Source organism: Erythranthe guttata, chromosome 4, assembly GCF_056151865.1.
Source record: "Erythranthe guttata isolate IM_541 chromosome 4, IM_541, whole genome shotgun sequence".
Classification (NCBI taxonomy): Eukaryota; Viridiplantae; Streptophyta; class Magnoliopsida; order Lamiales; family Phrymaceae; genus Erythranthe; species Erythranthe guttata.
Window position 1 is genome coordinate 19,458,257 of NC_142536.1, and position 18,929 is coordinate 19,477,185.

General features: G+C 32.3%; 2 protein-coding genes, 1 non-coding gene and 1 pseudogene across 4 annotated transcripts; 1 reads left to right on the top strand and 3 right to left on the bottom strand.

The window, feature by feature from the left end:
• Positions 1-862: 862 nt before the first annotated feature.
• Positions 863-1,737, bottom strand: LOC148771352 (uncharacterized; annotated as a pseudogene). The gene is made up of 3 exons (XR_016031064.1): positions 1,435-1,737; positions 1,261-1,349; positions 863-1,162 (listed from the first exon to the last, which is right to left on the bottom strand). The product of XR_016031064.1 is annotated as an uncharacterized LOC148771352 (transcript).
• A 1,804-nt stretch (positions 1,738-3,541) lies between these two features.
• On the top strand, positions 3,542-3,622 carry TRNAL-AAG (transfer RNA leucine (anticodon AAG)). Its single transcript has one exon. It is a non-coding gene; the product is annotated as a tRNA-Leu (tRNA).
• Positions 3,623-8,699: 5,077 nt separating this feature from the next.
• On the bottom strand, positions 8,700-10,764 carry LOC148771354 (arogenate dehydratase 3-like). The gene has a single exon (XM_088817266.1). The coding sequence runs from the start codon at positions 10,394-10,396 to the stop codon at positions 9,029-9,031; it is 1,368 nt and encodes a 455-aa protein (XP_088673392.1). The 5' UTR covers positions 10,397-10,764; the 3' UTR covers positions 8,700-9,028.
• A 3,189-nt stretch (positions 10,765-13,953) lies between these two features.
• On the bottom strand, positions 13,954-15,308 carry LOC105955662 (uncharacterized). The gene is made up of 2 exons (XM_012979432.2): positions 14,925-15,308; positions 13,954-14,842 (listed from the first exon to the last, which is right to left on the bottom strand). Exons 1-2 carry the CDS (start codon positions 15,216-15,218, stop codon positions 14,384-14,386), a joined length of 753 nt encoding a protein of 250 aa, XP_012834886.2. The 5' UTR covers positions 15,219-15,308; the 3' UTR covers positions 13,954-14,383.
• Between the last annotated feature and the right edge of the window lie 3,621 nt (positions 15,309-18,929).

Below are 18,929 nucleotides of genomic sequence, written 5' to 3' on the forward strand. Positions count from 1 at the left end.
AAACGTGGCGTTATATGATTGGGTGGAAGGAGCTTCCCGTAAGAGGACAAAAGTAGCCGATGTGACCAGAATCTCATCAATGTACATAACTTTGGATGTTGCTTCTCCTGTCACTTTGACGCTAAATATCACATAAATGATAAAACGCTGTCGTTTCACAGAACTTGGTAGTGGTTTTGAAAAGGTGTGTCTATAATTACTTAATTACCAATTTAATTATAAAAACATAAAATTTAATTTTAAATATTAATATGTATAAAATATTTCAAAATAAAATTCCGTTAGGAAACAAATTTTGAAACCAAAATTTGGGCCCATTTGAATAAAAATGGGCCGGAAAATAATTGCTAAATTTCAGCATTTGGGCCCTTTGGGCCTATTGGGCCCGAGAAGTTTTAAATAACCCACCCTTGAAATAAAATTGCTATTTATTTTTGTTTATTCAGCTCAACAAATAACTTGGGCTTGAAAATAAAATTTTAGCTATTACACACACACACACACACACACACACACACACATATATATATATATATATATATATATATATATATATATATATATATATATATATATATATATATATATATATATATATATATATATATATATAGTCCCTTTTGTTTCATTTTTAAATGTAAAAAAAATCAGTTTTAAATAAATAAACTTATTTAAAGTTGTGGTTAAATTTATTTGCACCAACTACACAGCTTCACAGCATATTCATTCAATTTATCCGCATAAAATCCCCTCTTTTTAAGTATTACTGAAATTAAAAGGAGGAATTGCAAAGAAAAAATAATAATTAAATCTTATCTATATATATAATACTAAAATAAAGTTTTGTCTTGAATAATAATAATTGAAATAAAAGCACAAATATTCATACATGTACAAACACAACAAACTAAAATTAAAGAAATTATAAAAAAAAAAAAAAAAAAATTGTCTAGAGATTAAGAGTACTGTCCTAAAATTAAACCAGGCCTTTCTTAATTAATCATCCACGGAAATTAATTAAGTAATTAATTAATTAACTAAATGTAATTAATTAAGGTTGATGTTGCTGAGTGTAAATGTAGTCGAGATGAACCTCAGCAATAACCCTTCTCTCCAAGCAATCTTCATCTTCTTCTTCACACTCCTCCACCCCCATCACCTTCTGTTCATTTACATATAATATATATATTTAATTAATTATATCAGAAATTAAAAAATATATAAATTTTAAATTATTAAAATAATATCAGAAATTATTACACTAAAAGAATCTTTAGTCGATTCCATTTCTCCTGTAACAGATTTCTTGCTGCTAATATTGTTGTTAATATTCAGATTTGTTTGTTCTCCTGCACACAGAAAAAGATTAAATGTGTGACGTAATATATATATATATATATAATATGTTAGTATAATAATAATAATTAATTTTACCTATTAATTTGGGTGAGAGGTTTCTGGCGGAGGTTACTGCGGCGGCGATGGTGAGAAGAACAAGGAAGATTAAGACAAGTTGAACTGAGTTATTGAATTTCTGCTTCATTGTATATATTTGCTGAGTTCAATACAAATGTGTGTTTTACTGTGTGTTTTACTGTGTGTAAGAGAGAGAGAGAGAGATAAAAAGAAGAGAGAGAGAGAGATTGGGAGTGGGAAGGAGCATATGCCTAGTATAAATACATATAGAAATTGGCAGTGGGCTTGTCTTTTTCATCTTGTTAATTCTGTCGCATTTTATTATTATTATTATTTATTTATTTAAGATGTTGATTGAAGATATATGTGTGTGTGTGTGTGTGTGTGTGTGTGTCATGTGATATGTGTATAAAGGTAAGTAGTGGACAATATCAAATCCACTACATGTGTTGTGTTTATGTTTGTGTTAATAGGGTAGAAATCGGAACGCATTTTCGAATTCTGCCGATTTTGATTCAATAATATTTGTAAATGTAGTCCTCAATATGTAACAAAAATTCTTTGTAATTAATATTAGCAAATTTTCTCATAATATTATCCAAACCGAACAATCCACAATATGTAAAATTTATTATTAATATTGCAAATTTCTCATGATATTTTTCAGCAAATTATAAAAAAAAAATCACATTTATAGATATACCTACAATCAATTGGTATAAAATATATGAAAACTACATTAAATATATATATAATGGGGAATAAAAATATATAGGATTAATATTTGCTATAGTCATTGTCAAGATAGTGGTCCATGTAAAAGTCCAAGCACTCCAAAAATCAATGTAAAATAGTGGGTTTGACAGTATCAGCAACTAAGTCAACCTTTTGGACCTGCTTTGACAGCTGTTTCCCATTATCACTTTTTTTTTTTTTTTTTTTTCTTCTTTATAGTAATAATTTCTTTTTATTTCCATTTTGTTTTTGAAAAAAATTAATTTGAGAAGAAAAATAGTATTTATTATTAGTGGCATCTCAACGAATCATGATTTAAGTTGGCTTATTCCACATTGGTTACATGTAACTCAAAACAATATTTATAATAATACAAGGTCACATATAAATTTTGGAGATATTAATTATTATTATTATTATTATTAAATGGGCTGGAAATTACATTGAGCTGGAATAATGTGCATAACTTGTCTGCCAGTTTCAGACATCTTATAATATAAAAAAAAACATCTCTTCAACTCATGCAAAAGCTATCTCATACAATATTTAAATTATTAATCATAGCTTTGGAACATGGTAATTAATTCTATCTAGATTAAGATTCTTTTTTCTATTATTATATTACTAAACAATTATATATATTCCCTGGTGTGTATTTAAATATTCGTATTAAATCCAATTAATGCGCATTATGTATTTTAGACAATTAGAAGTATGAAATTTGCACCTAATGAAGTTTAGTGATTTTTTTAATATTTCAATATACTAAATTTAACATTCTTTATTTTATGTAAGTCATTTATCCAAATTTGACATATTTGTTTCATAAAAAATTACACAACGAAATTCATTTGTAGGGAAAGTATATATGCACGAAACATTTGTTGGGCCAAGCTCAATGGGCTTTGTGGTTAACGGGTTGGTTATGAGTATGATGTTGACCCGTTAACCGAGTTTAATGATCCGATTTGAGTATTTATTTAATAACGATTTGGGCTTATTTTAGGTCCAATAATTGATCAATATTTTTCGTATGGGAAATTTACTTGGTCAATCTGCAATACCAAAACTTTAAATAATAATAATAATAATCATATAAACCAATTTCAAAGATACATGCCAACCAAATGTGAATAGTATTTAGTGGTAGGTGAAGACAACTCTTAAATTTAGAGATTTGACTTAGAAATGATTCTATATTTGGATGTTCACATTAAGATTGTCTTAATTATTCAATATCCAAGGAAAATTGAAGGAATAAGTCCTATATTTTCTAACCATCATGTGCTTGGTGATGATAGCAAATGGAAAATTTTAATATCATTCACATTTATTTGCTCCTTGGATAACGCATAGGTTATATAAGTAATAAATTGATTTATTACCAACAGTTGATATGGCCGAGTTGGTCTAAGGCGCCAGATTAAGGTTCTGGTCCGAAAGGGCGTGGGTTCGAATCCCACTGTCAACATTTATTGTTTTTTGTATTTAGTATTTTTTTTAGGGTTAATAGCACTTAACCCCCCTGTGGTTTCCACGTTGTGCACTTTACCCCCCTCTGATATCAATTTAAGCACTTAGCCCCCCTGTGGTTGTCAGTTTGTAGCGGCCGTCTAATATTCCGTTAAAGTTAATGGCAAGTGCATCTTACTCGCCCAAAATTGAAGTGGTTGAAGGTTTTGCAAGCTAAAATTCGTGATAATATCCATATTGCCCCTTTTCCTTCAATAAAAACCCCTACACCAACCTCTCATTTTTCTTTTAATTAAAAAAACAAAATAGATTTTTTAAAATTCTATACTATATAATTTTTTGAATTTTAAATTAATTACTGTTTAAATACATCCCAAAATTGAAGTGGTTGAAGGTTTTGCAAGCTAAAATTCGTGATAATATCCATATTGCCCCTTTTCCTTCAATAAAAACCCCTACACCAATCTCTCATTTTTCTTTTAATTAAAAAAACAAAATAGATTTTTTAAAATTCTATACTATATAATTTTTTGAATTTTAAATTAATTACTGTTTAAATACATATGAACTTTTTTACAGCTAATAATCATCATCTGCTATGCTATGGGATGAAAACATCAACTGAAACTAAAAAATAAAATTATATATATACATACACACATATATCTATATATATATATATAAAAGAAATCAATTTAAACATTAGAAAAAAAATCCCTAAAATAATCAGTTACAAAATTAGGTTTAAATAATGGCTGATTGATTTATACAGCATAATAAAAAATACTACGAAAAAAAGTAAAAATAGAAAAAAAAAAACAGATGTAAGAAAATGGAAAATCTGGATGATGAGGATTTTGATCGACCCGCCGCCGATGAAAAAAAACGCACGTTTCTTTCTGGAAAATTCCGGAGGCCATAATCTGCCTGGGGTTCCGGCTTCCCATTTACGTACCCCCTCCATCACCCAACTCAATGCCTCGATTCAAGATTCTCAAATCTAATTTATTCTCTGTGTCTACAATAATACAAAATACTTATATTTCTGAAATCGTAAAATATCGAACCCCCAACCAAATTCTCTCAATGTAATCATACATAAAATAGAATTATCAATATTCTTCACAAAATTGAGGACTTCAAAGAAGAATCGAAACCCTAGGAATTTGAGATGTTTGCCCGAGAAGACAAAAAAACTCGAACATTGGTTTTTGACATGAAATCTTTGGGCTTTTTCCTCTGTTTTTTGGATGTAATTTTCTGAGTTTTCTTGGAATTTTTTTTTTAAGGGGTCTGGAACAGTTCAAGAGGATTCGAAGGCGAGGAGAAGAAGCAATTCTGATAATTGTAATTTAGTCCTATGAATTGGTGTTATTTCTAATTTAATGCAATTGAATTTTTATTTATTTATAAAAACAAATATAACCTGCAAATAGTTGGAAAATAATGGGGCAGTTCAGATATTTAACATTTTCAGTTAACTTTAACGGTGTATCTGACGGCCGCTACAACTTGTCAACCACAAGGGGGTAAAATGACCAAATTGATATCAGAGGGGGGTAAAGTGCACAACGTGAAAACCACAGGGGGGCTAAGTGCAGTGCTATTTACCCTTTTTTTTTGCGTCATTCAATGTCAGGACAACGTGGCACTGCCACCAACTCAATTTCGCAATCATTAAGAAGGAAAGAAAGTCTTGGGAAGTTTCCCTTGAGACCGTCAAACTTGTCTTTTCCATTATTTACCAAATTTAAAAGGGTTAAATACAAAAACACCCCTGTACTATGGACTTTGTATCATTTACACCCCTGTACTACACATAAATACAAAAACCCCCCTGCTATTATATTTTTTCCAAAATATGACGAAAATACCCCTGCTAAACCTATAAATATAAGGGTTTGTTTGAGCCATTTTCCACTATATTTTTTAACATTTTCGGTTAATTTTACTTGGGAAATTTTTATTTTTTTATTTTTTCCTTCAAAACATTTAATTACTTAGATTTTTTTTTTTAATTTTCTGAATAAAAACCTTTTATTTTTGTCATTTTGAATTTCTTCTTATTTTTCTTAAATGTCTTCCGGTAGTTCAAATTCTCAACAATAATAGGATTGTAAAGATGTTTGTAATCTTAGGATGTTTGAACTACCGGAAGACATTTAAGAAAAAAAAATGAAGAAACTCAAAATGACAAAAATAAAAGGTTTTATTTAGAAAAAAAAATGTAATCAATTAGAAAAAAATATAAATACAAAAATTTTCAACGTAAAATTGACTGAAAATGGTAAAATATATGGTGGATAATGGCTCACAGAAAAAAAAAAAAAAAATAAAAAAAAAATATATATATATATATATATATATTTATATATATATAGTAGGGGTATTTTCGTCATATATTGGAAAAATGCAATGTGAGGGGGGTTTTTGTATTTATGTGTAGTACAGGGGGGTAAATGATACAAAGTCCATAGTACAGGGGTGTTTTTGTATTTAACCCAATTTAAAATTAAAAAATCAGAATGAATTTTTATAATCAGTATTAAAATCGATTTTTTCTCTTCCAAAAAGCTCAAAACGAAGGTGGTATTCGCAAATGATTATTTAAAAGTAGTAGTGATTGTGAGGGAAGTCAGTTTTAAGTGCTTATTTCTAAAAGTTGACGGTGTTTGCAAATATTCCGGAAAATGAACTTAAGTAGAAAAAACAGGGTTATGGGTGCTTTTAAAAAAATCGCTTAAAGCAGATTATTTTACGAGAAGCAAAAGCAAAAGTTGATTTTCAAGCACCTAAAAACAGATTATAACAAAAAAAAAGCTTATAATCACTTTCAAAAAGCATTTGCAAACACCACCGAAAATATTGATCTCTCGTTTGGTTCCCAAGATATGATTAATTTAGATAATATTAAATAGTCTAATGAATACATATTTGTTTTATGACTGTTTGGTAGAAAAAACAGGGTTATGGGTGCTTTTAAAAAAACCGCTTAAAGCAGATTATTTTACGAGAAGCAAAAGCAAAAGTTGATTTTCAAACACCTAAAAACAAATTATAACAAAAAAAAAAGCTTATAATCACTTTCAAAAAGCATTTGCAAACACCACCGAAAATATTGATCTCTCGTTTGGTTCTCAAGATATGATTAATTTAGATAATATTAAATAGTTTAATGAATACATATTTGTTTTATGACTGTTTGGCTGCCAAGATAAAATTAATTTAGATAACGTTAAATAATCTAATGAAAACATCATCATGTTTTACGGGTAAATTATATGGTCAATTTACGAAAATTTCCCTTTTGTTTGAACAATTACATCTTCTCCGTCAATTATGAATTTTTTCTTACACCTCCACCCTTATGGTGTCAATTTCAACATAATTATCAAGATTTCGTTAAATGTGCTATAGTTTATACTCGTTCTGTGTAAACATACAGTTTCTGATGCACCACAATCTGATATATACAAGACATAAAACACATATTATGATCATCTTGTTTCAAAATGTGGATTTCAAATAGAATAAAACGAGTACAAAAGTGATAATATTCCATGTAATCTCGAAGATTCCACTAACTTTGGAATCGCAAGGGTGGACATGTACAAAGATTTGTAGTTGATGGACGATTGTAATTACCCAAACATAATGGGTGTTTTCGTAATTTACACTTGTTTTATTAGACTACGATACGTTCAATAAAAAAAAACTTTGATAATACAAGAGATAAACAATTATAACATAATATTTAAAGTGTCGACCCAACGAATTATTAGATATACCAAATATCAATCAAAGTCCTATTATTCAGTTAAATATCCCCAATTAAACGAGGCTCGAAATTATATTTTATAATCCTTTATGTCGATTTTCACCCCTTAATACGATCATTTTCATGCCCCCCCACACGCAAATATCTACACTATTAATTTTAAAGCAAAACACGCGCGCGCGCACACATTAAATGTGAAAATGCAAAAAAAGAAGGTAGGATGAGTGGCCAAGATTAAGTTTTGTAGAAGGTTGGTTACATTTCAATTTCAACCACCACCACCAACAACAACAACAAGCCTTCAACTACCACAACTAAGCTGGATCTGCCGTCAACCCCTTTTTCTTCTGTTTTTTTTTTTTTTTTTTAATTATTAAATTCCCTTTCCTTCAATGAATCATTATTTATTGTTTTACTTTTAAAAGACAAAAATTCAAGCTTTTCTAACATTAATTATTGAATAATATTATCAATATTCAATATTTTCATAGTCCAAATAATTGATCCTTGTACTTTTCATGACCATTATGGACAGATAAAAAATGATGGCTTTTGTAGTGATATATGGGAGTCATTCAATTCATAAGTTAGATAAATATATATATTTAAAAATAAATAAAAAATAAAAATTAATAAAAAAATGTTAGCTAATTGGATGCAAAAAGAGTGGTAAGTAGTTGGGTGCTATCAAGCATCATCACAAGTCATTCTATAATAGTGATGGTCCCTTCTTCAATTTGGAACACTAATTTCACATCTAATTAATCATCATCATTAGCTTAACTAATCTCAATTAGTGCTCGTGTATTTGTCATTGAGGTAAGACGTTCAATCACATTGCAATTGTTGTTTGGTGGGATTGCTTGCTAATTAAAAATCTAAATTTTGTTGCGACTCGAATGAAAGATGGATTTTTGTTTTTTGAAAATCAAGTATCATTACAAAATTTTACTGATATCGTAAATTTGTCTCTTCGTATGATGTAGGATCGACTGGAATATGACGTAACGTAATTAAATTAGACGGGATGAAAAACACGAACTATTAGCAAATAGTAAAACGTCAGTTGTTTTAATTTGAAAGAGTATTAGTGAACGAGAGCGAAAGAAGATGTTCGAGTTCAAGTTCAAGGGATTACCATACCTACCTTTCCAAAGAGATTTTGGAGGTAGCTAAGCCTAAAGTCAATATTCAATACAACAATAAACATTCAGCACTGGTAATTATTGAATAATTAAATTACACGTAAATGTCCCACAAAATTCATATTAAATATTTAAATAATTACAGATAAATGTCCCACAAAATTCATATTCAATATTTAAATAATTACAGATAAATGTCCCACAAATTTCATGGGCTCAAATTACATATTTACCCACCTTTCCAATTTGAAAAAAAGTAAACCTAAAAATTGGAAATATATATTCATATCTACCAACCTAATAAAAACAAACAGCAATTTTCAAATTGAATGGTTGTTGTATCTACTACTTTTTATTCTTTCGGGTCCAACCCTTGGGGTGTTTTCGTAATTTTTTAAATTACAGGGGGCAAATCGACAATTACCGGAAAATAAGAAAAAAAAAAGGAGAAAGGGTAAAATTGGAGAAGAGGTGGAAAGCCCTAATCTCCGCCGGCGGCGGCGGCGGAGGGCGACCACGGCGTCATATCCATAGGGTAGCTGCCGAGCACCCTGAGGAAGGAGGTGAACTCCTGAACCTCGGCCAGTGCGTTCTGCGCCCTAACCTCCGCCATTGACGCCTCGAAATCGACGTAGAACATGTACTCGAAGTGCTTCGCCGTGCCGACGTTGGCGTCGTCGACGAGGCGGATCGGGCGGTTCCGGTGCGGCCGCGACTCGATCTTCGTGAGGCTGATGTTGCGGAATGCGAACGCCGACAGTACCTTGAAGAGTACGCTCATCCCCTTCTCGTGCGCGAAGACGATGCTGGTTTTGAACGGCCGGTCGGTCCGGGGGATGATCGGTTCGCGTGCCAGCATCACGAACCGGGTCACGTTGCCCGAGTCGTCCTGGATCCCGTCTGCTAGGATCTGCATTCCGTAGAGATCCGCCGCGCGGGCGGAGGCGATCGCGGCGGTGTCGCGGAGGTTGTTGGTCGCGATGTACTCCGCCGCCCCGGCGGTGTCGTCCACCGCCTCGCGGATGACGTTGAGCCCCATTTTGGTGAGCGTGTGCTCGCATTGGGAGAGTGCCTGCGGGTGGCTGATGACGCGGCTGAGGTACTCCTTTCTCACTCCGGGGAGGGCTAACAGGCAGTGGTGGACGGGGAGCTGGACCTCTCCGACGATGTGGAGGCGGTGGCGGAGGAGGAGATCGTAATTGCGGTGGATGGATCCGCCTAATGAGTTCTCCACCGGCAACACGGCTCTGTCGGCGATCCAGAGCTCCACCGCCTGGAACGCTACTTCGAATTGGTCGCAAGGTATTGCTTCGCAGTTCGGGTAAGCCTTCCCGGCGGCGGCTTCGCTGTAGGCTCCGGGGACGCCTTGATACGCGACTCTGAGCTGCGCGCCGTGCATCGGCGCCGGAGACAGGTCGGCTATGCTCAGCGGCTTGGGGAGCGGCGCGGGGGATGAGCTGGATTTGTTGTTGTCTTTGATGGGGACTATATCGAGGGTGGTGGGGTGGCCGTTGACGACGGAGATGCCGTCGGCGCCGCCGCCGATCTTCTCGGTGTCCTGCTTCTGGGACTCCACCTTGCTGGCGAGAATGGCGCACGAGCTCTGCCACTCGTGGCGGCCCCTGCCGACGTGGCCGGAGCCGTAGCTCAGCCCACCACTCGCCGGCGCGGCGGTGGAATTGGAATTGGAATAATTCGCGTTGGCGTTGGCAGAATCATAACGAGATGCGCACTTGATAACGGGTCGACCCGGACCGACCCGGTGGTGGCTCAGACTCCGGCAAGGAGGCGACACAGTCTGGATTAAGGATTTGAGATCTACACCTGGAGCGGGAGTGAGGGATTGCATTGTTTATGGATCCAAGTGGAATGGAAAAGAAATACTGGGGCAAATCTGAAATACTGAGTAAATAGTGGGGAGGAAAAAATCAAACACAATTATTTATTTATTTATTATTATAAAAAGCTTGCAGTTCTCTGTTAGAGGAACGTCCAAGCTGAGAAAAACAAATGGGGATTAAGGGGGTTTATATACTGAGAGGCAAAAGACTCAAAACATGATGGGGTTTGTGAGCGTGTGTGTTCGTACGTGTGAAGTTGGTTTGGTCAATACCACACCTACCCCCATTCATTTTCTCCATTTTTTCCTTTTTTCTTTTTTTAACTTTTTTTATTTAATTATTTTGTAAAAAGACAACAAATTACCCTAATATGTCTATTTTCCAAGGTTGTAAAAAGCGGTAATCGGGTCCGAGTCGGTCAGGCACCGACTCACGATTAATCGGTACGGCGGCGATTAATCGTTGATAAATCGGAAATAAATCGATTTTTAAAATTTAATATAATATATTTCTAAATGTTATTTATAAATACTCCAAACATATATAAAAAGATATTTAAACATAGTTGTATCTTCATCATGTATATATCTCAATAACATAATAAAAGTTTAATAATCATAAGATCACAATACATAAATATCCTTATAAAATAGGATAAATTACAAACACCCCCCTGAGGTATGGTCAAATTACAAAAACACCCCTCTTGTTTGAATAATTACAACCACCCCCCTCAACTATGATTTTTTCTTAGACCTCCACCTTTATGGTGCCAAATTCAACATAGTCATCTAGATTCCGTGAAATGTGATCTAGTTTGTACTCTTTTTGTGTAAAAAATACAGCTTCCGATGCACCACAAACTGATATATACAAGCTAAAAATCACATATTATGATCATCTTGCTTCATAATGTAGAGTTTGAATGGGATAAAACAGGTATAAAAGTGATAATATTCCATATAATCTCGAAGATTCCACTAAATTTGATGAGTTGAGGGGGGTGGTTGTAATTATTCAAACAAGAGGGGTGTTTTTGTAATTTGACCATACCTCAGGGGGGTGTTTGTAATTTACCCTATAAAATATAAACAAAAAAACATTTTTTTTGAATTTACATTTATTCTTGAACATTCCTGGCATACATCATTAGTTCTTTAACAATTAACATAAACAAAATAAGGCATAAACTCATATTTTCTTTTATTAAAATCCAACTTTTATTTTGAATTTTAAAAAGAAAAAAAAAACCGATTTTTAACCGGATTTTTGACCGATTTTTGCCACCGAGTTTGACCCGCCTTAAAGGTTTGACCGCCTCAGACCGCTTCGGACCGCCTAAAACCGCCTCACAGGCAAAAAACCGATTTTTGAAACCTTTACACTAAAATCGTAAAGGTTTTGGACCGCCTCCGCCTCGGAGACCGATTAATCGGTCGCCTCGGCCGATTTTTAGAACACTGCTATTTTCTTACATAATCATATACGTATATGCATGCCAAAGAATTTGTTCTATACTTGGTGTACAAATCCATTTATTTTATACATATCTACATTTTAACTTATTTGATGTATTTCGTATAACACCGACAAAGTGTATAGAAGTTAGCTATATCTGAATTTATTACTTTTAATAGTATATGCACAAAATTATTACACCAATAATCATATGGATTAGGTAATATAAGATTAAAAATAAAAATCGGATCCTCATATATATATATATATTCGGCGTCTTTGAAGGTACGACTTATTAGTTAAGTTAAATTGCCGAGGTTAATTTGACTTCAATATATGCTACAGTCTCCGAGTAGATTGTATCCTGCATAATTAATCGAGGGACGATGTATCGAAGACGACTATCCATCCTTAATATTTAGTCGAGCGAAATTCGCATAAAAAACACACAAACATTTGTAATTACATTAATCAAATGCAACACAGTTCATTAAAATTGACTGACACCTGGTAGAGCAGATATAGATTTTTTTTTAATTAGTAATTAAGTCATATTAATTAATAACCTAAATAATTAATTAAGCTGAAATCTTAACCACACATCAAATTTATCATTTTTTTCCCCCAAGCACTGTGTTTGGTGAGATGCATTTATTCATAATTACCATTAATCATGTAGGGGCGATTTCATTTTCATAACATAGACATTTTAATTGGCTGTTAACAATGGATTAATTAGTGGGGGATATTCTCTAAACCAAGAGCTTAACCTGACAATTAGTGGCATCATCAATACATCATTTGAATCACATTTCTTTTATATTTAAAAAGATAAAAATAGCATAAACGAAATAAAATTTTATTGATTTTAATAAAATATCGTAAATTAAAATATATTATTTTCAAAAAAATAATTATTTGAACTCCCAAAACTCATTTGAGTAGTTGGGTGTATTACATATCTCACCTATTTGGTGGAATAGGTCAATCTAGGATGACTTATTAATGTATGGGATTATTTCTTTTTCATTTTTTCCTTAATATATATTATTCTAGGAAGTAAATAAATTAATAAATTGGTGCCATGTTTTATGAGGCCAAACATATAAAACAATTGTGTGACGGTTGCCCATAGCTTTTAGTGCAATTACTTTCATTAAAATTTTATTTGTGGCCATGTAATTTCGGGTGTTTGGCTAAACTTATAAGCTGTTAAAAAAAGCTTATAAGATGTCGACGACACATGTTGAATATTTTTTTTGGTCATTTTGTAATTTTTAAAAAGTTAGAAACATGTTTGAATAGCAAAATTTTAAATATTTATGCTGATTCCTTAATTATTTACATGATCTAATGACCAATTACAAATTGACGGTTGATAGTAAAATTTATCTTAGAATTTACGCGTTTCCTTCAAGTTCTCGTATCCCATTTTAGGATACACCGTTTCCCATATTAGTTTTTTTGTTTTTCGTATTACTATTTCTGTGTCCGTGCTACATGTTTAATTTCATTTTTAGGTTAAAATGGGAAGCATATATGAGGGCATCTTCCACCCATCTCCATATCCTATTTTTTTCACCTAATTTAGGTGTTTTTAACCTCCCAACTTAAATCACTAAATCGGCATTACACCTAAAATTATGATGATTTGGTTTTAGTCTCCCATTGTGGTCAAACCACATATCACCATATTACTAAATTCTATATTTTCACCAAATTTTTTGGTGAAGAAATTTGCAACTCCCACCCTATCACTACTTTACCAATTTTTTCACCAAATCCTATTTTTTATATCAAATATAGAAATTAAAATAGGATTTGGTGTAATTAACACCATTTTACAATTAGTATATAAAATTATTATATTAACTAATTTCATGTGATTACCAATTTATAAGCATATTTATAGAAAATATATTAGTGTTAATTAATGAATTAGTGTTCAAAAAATAAATACATTACTTATTATTATTATTATTATTATTATTATTATTATTATTATTATTATTATTATTATTATTATTATTATTATTATTAAATAAATATAAATACATTTGGCTCTAATAAGTTATATGTTTATACAATAAACATGTTTATTATCAAAAACCAACAAAAACATAACATTATAACGTAACATAATAAATTACAAGACAAAATATATAAATGAAATACATAAACTACTTAGCAATTTTTTTTTTCTAGCCAAAATAAAATTTTATTAATTCAAAGGGGCCTCGTTAAAACCTTGTTTGGCCTAACAAGGAAAGAGTACCCTTTACTTTCTAAGATTAATAGTCTTGACTATCATAGTTCGAATTAGAGAAATGTCCATCGCCAGTAGGTTCGCCATAGTTGCATTCTCTGTTGTTGTTTGGAGATTCCGGGACGTAAACATCTTCATCACTTGGTCCACTCCCCTCTCCACTAAAATTCAAATTCCTAGCAGCTCCTGACCTGCTTCCCCTATCAATGATGGCTTGTTTTTTATCACTCCAGAATTGTTTACTAAAGGGTGTGAGAGTACTCAAATCCACTCACATAACCTCCATATCTTGTTCAGAAGCCTTTAATTTTAGTTTTTTTTCCCTATTGTCTTCTTTTTTATGCTTAAGGCTCGCCAATAAATCCGAACGTGCTTCTCTTTTTCTCTGCATATCTAAGTACTCTTCATGCTGTTTTTGCATAAGATCTTGGCTCTTTCCAACACTGTTCATCATCTCCTGCCACATGGGATCCTTTTCCTTTGTGAGTCTTTTTTTTGTTTTCGCTCCTTTCATTCCCCTTGGTCTGTCATGTGAGTCACTATGTCCAAGAGGAGATGATGAACTATCTCCAAGAGGAGATGAAGTACCGTATCCAATGGGAGATGATGTACTCGGCTGAATTGGTTCAGCCCATTTCACGTGAAATTTTAATATTTTCCAAGCATGATCAAACTTAAAGGGTTGATTTTTGGGTTCTTTGATGATATATAGTTCTTTGGCCTCCGCAAACTGTAAAGGTTAGTAATAAAAATGTTTATTGGGAATAAATTATAATTAACTATTTTTAAGTATTAATAAGACATATACTTACCATGCTTTCAGCATTGCCACCGCTCTGGTTTCGAGCTGTAACTTGAATAAGTGCTGCCCGGAACAATGTGCACGAAGAAGCTATTTTGTCGAACCGAGAACTTAACGACCTCAAGTTTCTGTGCTCCAAATTATTTACATCAACAGCTTCGTGGTTGTAGTAGTTTTGTATTTTCGCCCACAAATCGTCTTTGCTCTGATATGTTCCGACCGCACTATCAGTTGAATGATGTACATATGCATTACAAAGAATCTCGTCCTCAATTACCTTGAATCCAAGACCCCTTTGACTCATTTTCTTTTTAGAAATACTAATACTATTTGTTTGAAGGAAAATATGGTGAGAGTATGATTTTGAGTGGTGAAGAAATCCAAATTCGGAAGACATTGAAAAATTGTTACAAGTTGCAGAATCTCGTGGTTTTCCTGGGATGTTGGGGAGCCTAGATTGCATGCACTGGGAGTGGAAAAATTGCCCAACAGCTCATGCAGGGGCATACCGTGGACGCAACAAAAAATGCACTATCATACTTGAAGCAGTAGCATCGCATGATACTTGGATATGGCATGCATTCTTCGGCCTCCCAGGTACAAATAACGATGTTAATGTCCTACAAAAATCAACTCTATTTCAAGCATTAACCAATGGTACATCTATACCAGTTAATTATTCGATCAAAGGTAGGAATTATGATGTCGGTTATTATCTAGCTGACGGTATTTATCCTAAATGGTCAACTTTAGTACAATCCATTCGTGTACCCAAATGTGCCAAAGAAACTTATTTCGTACAGAAAGATGAATCATATCGCAAAGATGTAGAACGAGCATTTGGAGTTCTTCAAGCTCGATTTGCAATTATTAGAGGAGCGGCTCGATTCTGGAATAAAAAAGACTTACATGATGTCATGTTTGCATGCATTATTATGCACAATATGATAGTTGAGGAGGAACGAAGTGGATATCTAAATGACATTCTTGACTATGAAAGTTCACCCACTGTCCCTCTAGCTGAACTTTCAAGAGATATCAATAATACGAAATATGTTAGTTTTCTTGGTCGACATCGGAATTTGATAAATCAAAGAGAACATAATGAACTAAGAAGAAGGCTGGTAGCACATTTGTGGGATAAACGTGACCAACTAGATGGTGTTGAAGATGATGACGACAATAATGGTGAATGAGACCCTATGCTAATAAGGGGTACTCTTTCCTTGTTAGGCCAAACAAGGTTTTGATGAGGCCCCTTTGACCTTCAAAATTATCAATGCAATAATTTATTTTGGCCAAAAAAATGTTGTAATGTTTTTTTTTAAACCGTGTTGTAATATTTTTATGCATTTAGTTATGAAATTATTGTTTATGGGGGGTTTTATTATATGTATAATAATTTACGTCGATTTTCATTCATGTTTCAATAGTTTTTTAAAATTTAATATAATTCTAAGATTATATAATCAATAAAATTATTACTTATAATCGGATCTATAATCAATATTTTTAAAATTAAAATAGATTAAAATTATGATTAACATTAAATTATAATTTTGTGATATATTTTATGAAATACTATGGGAGACCAAACCAAATGCTATTCTCTATAAATAGGAAAATGGTGAAATATTATTATTTTATTGTTTAGTGTAAAATTTGTTGAAATTGGTGGGAGACCAAATGCACTATTTTTTCACCAAAAGTAGTGAAATTATAGAATGGTGTGCTAAGGGTGGGAGATAAACCCATTTTTTCACCACAAAAAATAGGATTTGGTGAAAAAATGGTGATTAGGGTGGAAGATGCTCTGAAGAAGGCCAGATTTTGGCTTTACTCTTCTCCAAAAAAAATAATTTTATTCTTTACTCAAAATATATATGCAATACATATTCCTCACTTTTCCGGGAATATAGTGTGAACTTTACTTTTAAATTTCCTGTTGGCACAATTTAGCTACTCCCAATGTTTAGTATTTGTTTTTTTTCCTTTTTAATTTATTTACTTCTCATATTTGCTATTTCCAAAGTATTCGATATTTAAACTATGAGTATATAACACTCTGCCGATAAACTGATCGAATCCAAATTCGGTATGTGCCAAATATCGAATCGAAAATTCGATTATTGAAGTTTGACTTTCAAATTCAAAAATCAATTAGTTGAAATATTTTTTTTTACATTTTTGAAATATTATGTTTTTGATTTTACAGTTATCGAACCGAAAAGACCGAATTAATTCGGTAAAAAACGGTAAGAAACCAAGTAGTTGTGTATGGTAAACGGTACAAATATTCAAAATATCAAAATTTCGGTTTACCAAAATTCCGATACGTTTATTACCAAATGAACACCCATACTAGTATAAAACTTCGACTGTGCTTGTGTAATTTGCACTGGGAAATCAATGAGAAGGCCACAATTGTCATTTTTTGAGCGGAATTTCCACTGAATAATTAAAAAAAAAAAACTGGATTTCTTACAACACGTGGAATTTTTTATTTTATTTAAAAGTAGCCATTTTCCACGTGGAGTGCACCACTAATAAAGCTCTACTTCTAGAAAATATTGACTGTTACTGGAACTTTCTATTGTAATTTTCCTTTCCTCCATGACTAGTTTCAAATTTTCATCATCACATATCTATATTTTATTTATATATTTAAAGGAAAATAAGAACACCCACCAACTCATTATTCTGAAATAATTTGTTATTACAATATATCCTAAATATAATGGAAAAATAATACAATATTTTTTTATTACAATTATAAATCTTTATTTTTTCATAATACTATAGTTTGACTTAGTAGCAGCAGGGCCAAACCACGTTGTTCCATTACTTCATTACAATTAACATCTTCAAATTGTATATCTAAAAGCATTTTAATTAATCTAAATAATTTTAAAGTAGGTGAAAGCTTTTGAAACCCAAAACTGCAAAATTACAATAAAAAAATAGAAGAAAAGGATTAAATAAATAAAAATAACAAAATTTCCACGCTACACCTACCCTTAGTTGTTTTATTTTTATGACACGAGGCAATATTTCATCATTCAATTCATATACATAATTCATGTGAAACGATCTTATAAATATAATATTGCATATACACTTTTGAATATAAATAAATCAACTATTGCATATACATTAATTTTGTGTGTGTGTGTGTGAGAGAGAGAGAGAGAGAGGCGTCAAAATAAGTAGACGGTGTTGACAAATTTCATTCAACACCAGATGTAGATGTAAATAACTTGGCAAATACCCCTATTTTTATTAACATGCTTTTATTATTATTATTATTATTATTATTATTATTATTATTATTATTATTATTATTATTATTATTATTATTATTATTATTATTATTATTATTATTATTATTATTATTATTATTATTATTATTATTATTATTATTATTATTATTATTATTATTATTATTATTCACAAAAGGTAGAAAAAGTGGTAACAAAACATGGTGCCGAAGCTTTTCCAACTATAAATTGTAACAAATTAGATATAAAAATAAAAATCCGAATTTACAATGTACGCGGTTTATAATTATTACGCTAGATCATGATGACGTGTCGTTCTTCTTCCACGTTCGATACGGCTGATGACGTGGCCCGCCCCCCCAAACGTTGATGACTACCTTGACAAATTTGCTTTTAGTACTCAATGCATAAACGACATCTTCACGGCCGGTACGAAGCAAGTGGATGAAACGAATAGTTCCGATTGCCGAAAATAAAACAAATACCTCATATAAACCAAGCATGGCAAAACAACAGATCGTAGCCACGAAAAAGGAAGGCATCTTGTCTGTTTTCTCCACTTAGCAGCAGCGCATACCCGAAAAAGCCAAAAGTAATCGCTACGACGAGAAACATGGAAAGCTCGCTACGACGAGAAACATGGAAAGCTGATCGTAAAACAAACATCAATACTTTTTCATCGGTTCATTCTTCAGGTTTTAATCTGCACCATGCACCGTATTAATGAGAGAGAGAGA